At 42.1% G+C, this 13,258-nt stretch overlaps 1 protein-coding gene across 6 annotated transcripts in view; it reads right to left on the reverse strand.

The window, feature by feature from the left end:
* Positions 1-458: 458 nt before the first annotated feature.
* TOM1L2 (target of myb1 like 2 membrane trafficking protein) overlaps positions 459-13,258 on the reverse strand; it is a 336,841-nt gene continuing 324,041 nt past the window's right edge. For all 6 annotated transcript variants that reach the window (XM_069210085.1, XM_069210083.1, XM_069210081.1 and 3 more), the window contains one exon: positions 459-4,555. In XM_069210085.1, the coding sequence (XP_069066186.1) occupies positions 4,410-4,555 (146 nt within the window). In that variant the 3' untranslated portion in view covers positions 459-4,409. The remainder of the gene's footprint in view (positions 4,556-13,258) is intronic.

The raw sequence follows: 13,258 nt of genomic DNA on the forward strand, positions 1-13,258 counted from the left end.
CTAACTCAGATCTGATTTGAGACAAGGAGGACTGACATAGGGTCCCATGACTTACACTTCATGTTTAAGGTAGTCCTTTATGGACCTATCCTATGGGATAAAGAACTGTAATTACAGTACACATAAATGTTAACATCACTATTGCAATCACTTATCCCAATCCTGGCCCAAAGTAGCTGGTGCACGGCTTTATATACTGGTTGTATTGAGTAAGTGACTTTTCTTTGTAAGCATTTGGTTAAGATATTCTTTTACAAGCCCCACTTCATAAAGATATTCAGCTTTGAGATAAGAGTGACAGCCATATTCTTCTACTTTACATGCAGAGTGGTTAGGGCCAAAGTTTGCTTCTAAACTTTTACTCTAAAGTCAGGACTCTGTTGGGAACCACAACTGGAACCATTGGTTGGAACAGCATGGAAGTGAAACATTCAACTGAAGAAAGTGAACCAGTGACGTTGGATTTCCACATGTAGCATTTTATTGGAGATTTATACATGCAAGACTCAAACAAGACAGATGATATCTGTGAGGATATCGAGGAAGGTCAGCACAGGTTGCAAATTTTTTGATCTTTCCATAAGAACAAAGCTTTATCCACAAAAATGCACCGATGCTAACATTTGTGAGCCAGCGTTTAACATGGAGTTTGTACATGTAACCCTCAATGGTGCTGGCTCCATTAGCCTAACTCAATCCCAACCCTCCCTGCCACCCCAAAAAAATATTTAATATCTTTAGTAAATAAATATTCTCCACTTTTAGTCAGAAAGCCTACTTCTTTAATATACATATATAAGCTATTACACAGGTTACATAAGTAGTGTTACAATATCTTTATCTGACAGATACAGAATGAAACAAAATGTGAAGCAGATTCATACCATTGCACACGTGTCCTTTGTAGTTTATTCTTTTTAGACGGACGGCCTGAAAGAGCAAACAGAAGGGCTTGTGGACAAATTTGACTTTAGTGGGCTCTTCTGTGGTATCTCCCAGCAGCGAGGATCTCTCTCTCTCCAGAATCCACCAGACTGCCCCGCAGGAGAAAATGAATGATTTGCAGTGTTTTGTGGCAGAGGATGTTTTAACCAGAGACTATTAGTCTTCAAATTGAAAAGGGTTCCAGAGCAGGCCAATCACATGACCAGGACTTGTGTTTTTAGAATTCATTGTTGGGCTGTAAACTGAAAACATTTTTTAGAACGCTGAGAAAATCAAAGCATACCGAATGAAACTGTGGCATCAGCCCCATTTATGAAAGATTATTTAGCATCTTGCTATGACATTTTTGATTTATTAGTCTGTATCCTCCATGTGCTTAGCATGAGGAAACATATTTGGGGGATAAATACATAAAATAGAACAAAAAATCTATGGAAAACAGACGTGAAACGGAGTATGAGTCTATAAAAAGAAAAGGAATAGCAATGAAAACCAATGACAGCTAACTTTTTAAAAAGGCTGTTTAAAAACATTATCCCTTTAAAATTCAACAGCAATATCTGTTGACAGTACACGGACTCTAGCTATGATGTTTAAACAGAGGTACCTGAACAGGGTATGTGGTTAATAATTTTAAGGTGCAGAAAATGTAAAGTGTCAAACTGGGGCACATAAAGAGAGCAATTTGTTCACAAGTGCACTCTCCTCCTCCCCCTCCTCCACAACTTCCACCCAACAGAGCCCCCTCTTGGGTCTGTATCACACAAAATCATCAACAGGGAGAAAAAGAGCAGGAAAGGTAATTTTAAAGTGGATTCAATATCTTACAGAATATTTTACTTGGTCAGCAGAAAATGAACCCTCATATCGGGGAGGTCTGAAATCTGAGAATTCAAGTCAACATGCATATCTTGAAATTCTCAAGCCCAAGTGAGGGCCTTAGTGTTTCTTAGATATTTCAGAGAAGTAAACAAACCTTTATAGAGTTTCTAAAAAATAAACTGGGCAGCAACCCTCTAAAAAGACATGTAGCATCTTTCAGTACACAATAGTTTTTCTATATTGTAAAAGACAGTGGGCATTGTCTTGATTTTGGACAACAAAGTTCAGGTGCTATGGCTCAGTATGGGCATCTTACTGAGAACAATTGGTACTCACGTAGAAATTTAACAGCTTATAAGTGATATTAGTCAGAGCCTAACTGTGCCAGTTAATTCAATATATGTATGCTGGCAACCTAAAGTACTTGGTTTGCTCACTCTGGCTTCCAACACAGCACTGGCACAAGCAATGACCTTAAGATCACTTGCGCTGGGTTTTCAGCCACGCACTCTATAGATCCAGTTTACTTAAAGACAATGAATTCGGAAGTTCAAATCTTTCATCTTAGGAGTGAAAAGTGGGTGCTTTACAGCTGAGGCAATATTTGAGGTTTCATTTCTGCCTCCTTACAATCTTTTCTTGCCTCCATACAGCTCAGTGAGACACAAATACCTCCACTGCTAACAAATCACGACAAATTTTCCCATTCTGAGCAACATATTGGTATGGGTTTAAAGTGGTCCTTCAAAGCCCACACCAGGCATATTTCAACTGTGTTCAGGATTGAGAAGAAGCTACCAGCGGTAAGATAAGAGTTTCACTCGCTGTAGCTGTGAGATAAAGTAAGAAACCAAAACCTATAGATTTCATTCAAGACAACGTTTTAGGGGTACCATAATTGAGAACTTCATCTATCCTTATTGGCAGCTCAGGTAGTAATAGAAGAAATTATTTATGGTTTTATGTGTAACTAAACTAATCCATCACCATATGCTGTTTATATACTTTCATACAACAAGCTACATAATTACATTTCTTTTCCTGCTTTAGTGTGCAATACATTCAATTATTCAGCAAATAGTCTATACAAAGTGCCAAATTATGGCAATGTTTATATGGTTTAAAAAAACAGGAATTCTCTCACAATGCAGCATAAACCGAGAGTAGTAACCGAAAAGGCGTTTGACATTCTCAATTTAAATTCCACTTGGTTGAAAAAGCGTTGTAACAAAGAGACTATGCTAAAAAAAAACAGAAAAAGACAAACAAAAAATAAATAATTTAAGAGTTCATTTGTTAGGTAGAATTAGTGCTTGCACAAAAGACCAGCTTGTTAAGTATACTTTATCTGCACTCTGTGTGATAATGAACCTAGTCTGTATAATGACTAATGCTGAGGTGTATGGATCCACAGTTACAACTATTACGGAAATGATTTATGTACACTGTGCTGCAGTTCTTCAGGAGTGCAACATCAAAATCAATATAGGTGTAAATCCAGAGAATATCATGGCAGACGTTTAATTCTGAGGTTTAAGTGTTATGTACCAAATATCTACACTGAAGACAGAGGTGTCACAGAAACTAAGGCCAACTGTCTTGGTGTTGTGCATTAAGTGAACATTTCAGTACCTAATAAGCATGGTCAATACCCCGTACCATATGGACGGTAACACTGCATTAGTCATAGTTTCATGTTAGACATTTTTGAAATGCTTGTGGGTGTCTGGCCGAGACTTAACTGGCTCATGGGTCACTGAATGGGGACAGAAGGTTGAGTATATGATTTCATGGATTGGTTATATATGGTCTGTATTATAATGTCAGACATGTTACTAACATTCAGACAACTAAATAACCAGGCTGTGAACTGTACAAGATCGGCACAATGTGCTCAGTGGCACAGATAAGGACTATCGTTCATTTTCAAAACCAGGGGGAAAATAAATGAGTTGGTCTGTACAGTCTTCAGGAGTCAAAGAGAAGGACATAAGCAGAAATGCAGGCTGTCACAAGGATTCTTGATAAGAGAAAAAAATCCACCCATTACCATCTATAGTTATAGAACCAATTTCCGTTTTGTTCTCCAGCACTTAAAAACCCTGAAGGGCGTCTGAGCACCTAACCTTGGAAAGCACCTAAACTAATGCCTGTATCCTTCCTTTAACCTTGTTAAGCGCAATTTAAAATGATCCTCATTTGGATATGTGCACAAATTAACCCACGAATCATCAGCTTGAAACAGCAGCGTCTTAAATAAAAAGGTGCATTTGCCCCACAAGTACCTTTATCATGTTCAGTTGACCCAGGCCCCTATTCTCTGGCAAGCCTATTTATATTTCACCTTTAAAAGGGATTTAAACATAAAAAGCCTGTCTACACATTGTTTTGCCCAGCTTGGGGGTAAAGTGTGTCAAACTGGTTTTTATCTATTAGCCTTCAAGAGTATAATGTGGTGCGTTAGAGGCTTGCTTTTTAAAAATAGTAGTTAAAAAAGGGTAAAGTCCAGGAGAGGCAGTCTGAGATGGGGAAGATGAGCGAATGCGCCTGGCAGCGTTACTGGGAAAAGGTGTACCATACGATGGCTGCTGAGGTCCTGGGCTCCCTGCCTGGCAGGATAGGATGGAGATGGTGATAGCTGGTTACAGACCAAAGAGAGCATCCTCCGAGTGCTCCGGCTTCTTCCTGCCTGCAGGATTCGGAGGAGCTGGTGCCTCCGTGGGTGGAGAAGGCAAGTCAGGCACCATTTCTGCAGCTTTGGCTCGCTCTTCTAAGAACTTGTCGAACTCTGAAACGTACATTTTGTGTACAGAAAGAAAAAGCAAAGATGTTACTTTTAAATAGGATTTAAATAGGTCTGAAAGACATGCCATATTTATGTTTTTAGTTAGTGTGGTACCTTTAATCGTTAGGCCCTTCCCCGTTACAAACTATGACAAAAGTTTATTTAGTAGGGACCGAGTGCTACTATTTAGAATGCAAATTATTTAAAGAAAAATAACTTGACGTCACAGATATGCACCTCACTTCAGTGTAGCGGATCACCCGCTAAGCCAATTTTTCCTTCATCTACTACTGCCATCTCTTGTATTCCTGGCATATAGAAACAGTCACTGTCATCTTTTGAAGGAGGCTAGCTTTTCAAGACAATACGTTACCTCTGGGGTAAGCTGTGGAAGACTAATCGAACAGAATTTGGGTGGAGTCGCCCACATGTTCCCTTGTATACACTTTCTAAATTGGATCTCCAGCCATGTTTGTCCCTAACAATTTTCCTACAGCAAGATATATAGTAGATAGGCTGTCTCCTCAAGGGTCAGCAATTATTCCTAATAAACTGAAATTTCTTGCTTTTTGTTAGGTCGGTAACATGCAAGAGTAGGCAGATACCTGGATTGTCATGATATCAAGGTTGCCGTGCACAAGAAAGACGCACCTCAGCAAATGGGAAGACTACTCATTGATGTGACCTATATGTGCAAAGAACGGGGAGATGAAACGGTGTGTGAGAGAGACAGACAGAGAGGCTTAGGTCATGGTGCAGCGGCTCTATATTCTGTAAGGTACAGATCTGCTTAAGAAATCAACATTTGGCATTTCAGTGAACCAACCATCTGCTACATGGATTCCAGCTTCATGCATAAAGTGTCCATTGATGCTTAGCTATTTTTCAAGTTTCTTTTAAGAAAAATGCTACTGCAGATTGTATGTGAGGCGTAGTAGAGATTACTTATGGAGCAACCAGGTGACTCTCTCAACTTGACAATTATCAAGGGGTGTAAAGCAATATAGTGTTAACTCTGCAGGTTTAAGTGCAGCACACCCTCACATAGAGAGGTAGAAAAGATCACACTTGCAGCTGTGCCTGAACAAGTCGACTGTTATTGTCTACTAGTGACAGAATACAATACTGGAAGGTACCCAAGCTGTTTAGTTTCCACTTATATGATCAATAAGTCCGTGCGTTCAGGTAGCCTGCTTGCTGTTTGGGTGAGGGAGGATGTAGCTTGATAGACTGCCAAGAGACTTCCAAAGGTTGATTGGCAATCAGCAAAGCCAACGTTAGAAGAGGTCCCCATGTTTCCTGATATTAAACACATGTGTGTAGTACATAGTGTAGTATTGTCTGTTGAGCATCAACTTTTTTGCTGCAAAGGGAAGGAGAGCAGGAAGGCCCTAAGGGTTAAGTTGATGCAGGTAGATGGGGTTTGCTGACAACCTAAGCTCATTAACTTATGGTGATTCATATAACCTCAGCCTTAACAATGTTGTAACAAAACGAAAGTCGCTGATATTGGAGGATTAAGAGGACTTAAGTGAGGACCTCAAACCCTTCTCAGCCCTTCAAGAGGTAGTGCTGTGAGCCCACCACACTAGTGGTTTGGGACCTTCTCAGAGATAGGAACAAAGGCTGACTACGTGTCCAAGCAAGATGCATCCTTAAATGGCCTTTAACATTTGTACAAAGCCAGACATCAGAACGATGACCTTCTCAAACCATAAGAGTAAGTGAAGGATTCAGTTGTACAAGGGTTGCACCGAGATTGGTCCACATTTGATGAAGTGTCATAGCCCTGCAAAGAGGGTGAGCAGAAGCTACACCTATTCAGATGTAAATGACTGCTTTTGTAAAGAGAACATACTGGTGGTGGGTTTGGGGTTGAAAAGGGCAGGGTGTGTGGGCCATCTTGTGTTCACAAGCAACGAAAGCTAGTTGGAAGAGCAGCAACCTAACCACGCTGAGGCTCTAACTAACAAGTCATTCAAGGATAAATTTGCTATTTATGTTTTACAACCACTTTGTTGGAACCACTAGCATATACATTTAACAAGATGGGGAGCATCTGATAATCAACAATACTATTGGTGAGGCTGAGAAACGTTCTGTGCTGGGGCCATGGAAGTATGTGTCCTCTAGATTGATTGTACACTGCCATCAAAAGGGTCCTGTGTAGGAGCTTACTGGACCACAGCATGCAGGAATAGTCAGCACACCACAACAGACGGATGTTCGAGGAACCCCAAAGATAAGTCAGCCATGCTTCTTTTTATGTTTGACTAGAAGGACAAGGTATTTACCTTCGGTAACGCCTTATCTGGTAGAGACAATATCCATTTGCAGATTTCTTACCATTGAATTTCCCCCAGGCATCGGTCTGCATCCAGAGCTTTTTCTCGAACAGTACCCCTGTATGCGGTTAGGTGGTGTCCTACATAGGTACCAACCCGGAGAGCGGACGTCAGTTTCTTTTCATGACTTTCCACGCCAGAAGCGCAGAGTCATGAAGAATACTGACCACTGGTGCGTCAAACCGAGAGCTCTGAAAGGGGAATCCCTGTCCGTAGAGGTGGGTTGGTAAGGAATCTGCAAATAGATATGGTCTCTACCAGATACGGCATTACCAAAAGTAAGTTACTTGGCCATCTGATAGGGACATCTAGTTACAGATTCTTTACCAATAGATACCCAAGCAATATCATCCCGGGAGGTCAGTCTGTGAACTAAGATCACGCCAGAAAGTCCTTCAGGACTGAACGGGTAAAATGACCATCCCTACAGACCGGACTTTCCAGGCAGCAGTGTTTGGTAAATGTGTGCAGAGGTGCTCAAGTTACTGCCTGACAGATATCCAGGACTGGAACTGTGCATACTAATGCAGTGGTTGCAGCTTTAACTCTGGTAGAATGAGCACGCAAACCCTCAGGGAGTTGCTTCTTAATCAGTGTGCAGCACATTTTGATGCACAGTATGACCCATCTGGAGATGGTTCTCTTCTGCACTGCCCAACCTTTCTTCGCATCCACATAAACAACAAAGAGTCCACCCAGAACTCTTTGATATGATCAAGGTAGAACGCTAATGCTCGTTTTGGGTCCAGGCGGTGGAGTCTCTCCTCTTCCTTAGAAGGATGTGGGGGTGCGTAAAAAGTATGCAAGGTGAGGGATTGGCCTACATGGAAGGGCTTGACCACTTTCAGCAGAAAGGATGCCCGAGTACGAAGCACCACTGTCAAGATAGATGGAAAGGTAGGACAGGTTAGATGACAATGCCTGCAGCTCACCCACTCTGCAGGAACAGATGATGGCCACAAGGAAGGCTGTTTTGAAAGTGAGGAGCCTGAGAGGACAATTGTGGAGAGGTGCGAAAGGAGTGCACATCAGAAAAAATAAAAACCCAACTCAAGTTCCATTCGGGCATAATGAATGGAGACCGAGGAAACATATGCGTAAGGCCTTTAAGGAACATAAGTACAATCTGACATTTAAACAAGCAAGGTAGATCAGGCAACTGCAAGAAAGAAGAAATTGCAGACAAATAACCTTTGAGAGTGCTCATAGCAGAGTCCTGCTGGGCCAACAGAAGTATAAACAAGAGAACCTCAGATAGAGGGGCAGAAAGGGGATCAACATACTTGTCTGTGCACAATGCCACAAATATCTTCCAACGACAGGCATATACCGTTTTGGTGGAGGGATGCCTGGCTGACAAAATTACATTAGGGACTTCAGGCGGAAGGTCAAAAACTGTCACTTGCTGCCGCTCAATCTCCACGCAAGAAAGCGGAGACTGGATAGGTTTGGGTGGAGAACCCTCACCTACTGCTGAGGCAGAAGATCCTCCCGTAGGGGCAGTCTGATCAATGGCCATGCTCTATAGCTCGGGATACTAGACTCTTTGTGCCCAGTCTGAAGACACAAGGATTACTTGGCCAGTCGTTCTCGATCTTCTTGAGAACTCTAGGCATAAGTGGTATGGAAGTAAAGGCATACAGGAGGCCTGAGTTTCCCTCGAGATTAAAAGCACTGTCGAGCGATTGCTGTCTTTGAAACTCCAATGGCAGTACTGCAGACACTGCACGTTCTCTGTGGAGGCGAACATATCTAACCAAGGCGCTGCTGAACGAGACCTTGCACCACCTCTGGATGGAGATGCCATTTATGATCGGCTGAGCTTTGTCGGCGGAGTTTGTCTGCTCTGACGTTCAGACAGCCCGCCAAATGTTGAACCACCAGGGAAATGCCCTGTTGTTCCAACCATACCTGGAGACAGAGCATCCTGACAAAGGGTGCACAACCCCATTCCGCTCTGCTTGGTGCAGTACCACATGGCAGTTGTGTTGCCCATTAGCACCTGCCCTACCTTCCTTTTGAGAGAGGGAAGAAATGCTTTCAATGCTAGCCTGATCACCCAGAGTTCCAGCAGGTTGATGTGGAATCTGGCTCCGCCGGAGACCAGATGCCTCTGATCTCCGTCTCCTCCAGCTGGCCGCCCATTCCCAGGAGTGACGCATCTGTCACTAATGTCGGATCTGGTTGATCCAATAGTTAGCCACCACTGCAGATCTTGTGCAGTTCCCTCTGAGATCTGGACCAAGTCTGAGATATTCCCCTGATGATGTGCCCACTGGAATTCCAGGTCCCACTGCAGAGCCCGCATGCGCCATCTGGCATGTATTACCAGCAGGATGCAGGAGGCCATGAGGCCCAGCAGCCTCAGATCCAGTCTCACCGATATCTACCATAGAGGCTGAAACTTCGGTCTAATAGACTTGCTGCTCGGGATGATAAGTCCGAAACTGCATTATGTCCAGAACAGCTCTGAGGAAAGAAAGCATCTGAGAGGGAGTCAGGTGTGACTTCGGCACATTTATAGTGAACCCCAATGAATGTAGGAGGTCTGCTGTAGACTGGAGGTGGGAGATGACAGCCTGGGGTGAGCCCACTCTCACCTGCCAGTCGTCAAGATACGGGAAGACTGAAACCCAAGATCTGCGCTCATTAGCTGCGACGACTGCCATCACCTTGGTAAATAACACTGAGGGGCGCTGGTAACGCCAAAAGGAAGCATGGTGAACAGAAAATGCTTTTGGCCTACTGTGAACCACATGTATCGTCTGTGTGCAGGCAGGACGGGAATATGGAATATGGGTGCTGCAAGTCCAACGCTACCATCCAGTCTCCTGGGTCCAGGGCAGACAGAACCTGAGCCAGGGTTAGAATTATGAACTTCTTCTTGAGGAAGAGATTGTGTAGAGTACAAATCTACTAACAGTGAAGCCTCGTAGAGCAGGTGCTTGTTTGTGATGCTTCCACCTAGTTCTGGGATTCCTTTCAGACCACATTCAGAGTTTTCATATAATTTTTTTCAGTTTTGGTTGTAGCCAATGTGACTGATGAGCATGGGGTTCAACTACAGGAGGACTATAGGTGGTCCTGTTTGATGAATGGGAGGTTGTGTTATATTCCTATGGTGCCAAGTGTTTGATTTTGGGTCACAGGAGTTTGCAAAGGGTCCTGGGGAGTTAACTGCTGGGATAACATTTTGTCTCAGACCACCTGATTTCTAGTAACTAGGATGGTGCATGAATCTAAAGAGAAGGGTTAATAGAACCAATAGCAAATGTCCAGTGCCTACTTGTAGGAGGACTTTGACTTGAGTTCATATCTTCATCTATGTTTACAGTGCAATGATCAGATGGTTTTTGATAGCTCAGAATCAATGGTGGTCCTATTATGCCGATGGCAGGAAATCAACCAGTTATTCTGTATTTAGGAAGCAGACGCGAAAGAACCAGAGTAGGGAAAAGGCTTTGCAAAGGAGTCTAAAGGTAACTGCTTCGACCAAGGCATTGGTAAGATTATGCAGGAAATGCATGGCTAGACCAGGACATGCAGACGTGAGGCGTGAGGAGAATTTGGCATGCCATGGGGACAGGTACCCTTAGACTGCAATGACATCCTTAAGAATACACTAGTGATGGCCATGGATTAGGTGTTCACCTTGGTGTAACCTCTACAAACTGGCTTTGGATCCAAAGGATCCATTACCCACAGTCCAGAGATCATGTTCCTGAAAACAGGTTGTTTTAAAAAACGCCCATTAAGAAAGCACAATTCAAAGTGTGCATCTAGGCAAGAGGAGCTTAGCAACCATACCAAAGGGACCTACTGCCCAATGCTGTTTAAATCAGTGGTTCCCAACCTGTGGTCCGGGGAGACTGCTGGGGGGCCGTAAAGCCTTCTCAGGGGGTCCACGACTGCTTACAAAATTATATAATATTAACAGATTTGGTCCCCGGCTTTTAGTAATGACTCCCTTGTGGGGGGGGGGGGTCCCTGGATTCCAATAAGGATTCAGTGGGGGTCCCTGGGTTCCAGTAATGATAAAGTGGGGGTCCACAGAAGTCGAAAGGTTGGGAATCACTGGTTTAGATGAATAAACCAAAACAATAAATTAAGACACTTGGGAAATAGTATCACTAAGAAGGTTGATTCTCTATATAATGGTAACTTCTCTTACGAGCTCAAGAGATATGGAGGAACTGAAGAAACATTCAATCACCTGCCTTTGTAGAATTTCCAGATATATGACTAACATGTTGCATATGTTTTTCTACCTTTTTTCAAGCCTCCACACCCCCAAGAAAATTAATTCTCAGATCCACCCAAATTTATACATAATTCTTATGAGTTAAATACGCCTTGCTCAAAATCAAAAGCATATAGACGAAATGAAATGGAAAAAAGTACTATTACTTTTTAACTTCCTGAAATCCACTTCAGTAACTATGTCAATTAATAGAAACTGTGGAAATAATGGATCTAAAGGAGTCAATGAGTTTGAAGGCGTTCTTACTGTTAAGTTCTTCGTTAGTGGTCTTGTACAGTTATTAATTTCTGATTTTAAAAGACAACTCTTTACCCTACCTTATATAAGGCATGGAGATAAATGACAGATATCGCAGTATCAAAGGATATGTGCCACACATGTTTGTATAAATACAAAGATGACAGGAGATGCCTCGTATTCCAAAATATACACGACTGAGCATCAAGAAAAGGGGTAAGCAGCTGAAATCAGAGTAAATCATGCAGGGATGTGGAAGGAAGTAAACTGCTACTTACCCTGTAAGCATCTGTTTGTGGCATGTTGGCTGGAGATTTACACGCAATGCATACTCCTGCAATCTAGTGTTGGGCTTGGACGTGTACAACTTTTTTTGTTCTAAGGCATATTTGGAGTCACAAGTGACTACTCCCTTAGCTGGTAATGTGGTAATGTGCTTGGGCATCGACTCCAAAGTTACACTGTTTTTTCGCATGGCTGGTAAGGGTGGAGATAGAACATGAAAATGCATAAAGATGTCCATGCAACAGAAAAAGAAAAGTTAAAGAGAAAGAAGATATCTGCATCAACTAAAGGCTTTGGGGGAGGAGGGTGGTGCATTTGAATTTCCAACACTACATGCCACAAACAGATGCTGACATGGAAAGTAACATTTCTCCATTTGTGGCATGTGTAGCTGTAGATACACATTTTGCACATAGGACGTAAAGCAGTTTGTTCACAAGAAAGCAGTTAGTCAGAAAATGTTGCAGAAGATTGAAATAGTGTACGTAGAACAGTCTGGTCCACTTGGGCCTGCTGTCTTCCTAAGATGTCCACACGGTAGTGCTTAGGGAACATGTGTGGTGTGGACCAGGTAGTTGCTTTACGGATATCAGCTATTGGAATGTTGTCTAGGAAAACCATTGAGGCTGCTTTTTCACAGGTAGAATGCAGCTCTGGCAGAGTAGAGAGCTGCCTTTTGACTTTTGTAATAGCAGTTTTTAATACACTTGAATATCTAGAGATCTATCCTTGCTTTCACAATGGTGCTGCCCTTATGTGGTATTTCTTCTGTATAAATAACTGCTGTGTTTTACGAAATGGTTTTGTCCTATCAATGTAGTACAGGAGGGCCTTCCCCACATCTAATGCAGGCCTCGAAAATCATAAAAAGTTTACTAGACCTGCAGGTCTAGTATCTTGATAATCTACTCGACCTAACTATAATGTACTTGACCCGGAAACGGGTATAAAATTGGGTGATCCTAGGCAAATATTGGAATTTACAGTTGCCTTTTTCTTTGTTCTCACATATGAGTGCACCTTCAAATATGTGAGTTCAGCATTTCTGCTGTAAAAAAAAAAATCCTCTTTTGTTTGATTAAATACAATAAACGTTTGCTCCACGTATAATAAATCTAGCCTGCATATAGGGTACACATGATCCATGCATGACTTGCCTGTTAGTTTACTAATAGCTTTGCCATCAGGGCATGAGTGTTTCTCAGTTTATGTTTAAACACTCACTTTTAATAAATATATTACTAAAGCATGATGTGGTATCGCACTGTCATTTACAGTCCGTAAATTTCCAAGAAATGTCCAAAAACCTTCCCACTAATTTGCAGCTTTACTGATAAAACTACATAGTGTATTAACAATAATCTGTGAAAATTGGGTTTTAGAAAACATTTATCATCATTTGCACATCACCAACAAAAGCATTCAGACCTTTTTTTTCATTCTATTAAAATATTTTTTTCATCACACAAAAGTAGAAAAAATGGTCTTTCACACCTACTGAAATATATTTTGAAATGTTTGTAAAGTTGACTTAGTTATATAGATGTTGTGGGTTTAGTAAAAACCCGCTACCAAACG

This window comes from Pleurodeles waltl, chromosome 10 (genome assembly GCF_031143425.1).
Source record: "Pleurodeles waltl isolate 20211129_DDA chromosome 10, aPleWal1.hap1.20221129, whole genome shotgun sequence".
Lineage (NCBI taxonomy): Eukaryota > Metazoa > Chordata > Amphibia > Caudata > Salamandridae > Pleurodeles > Pleurodeles waltl.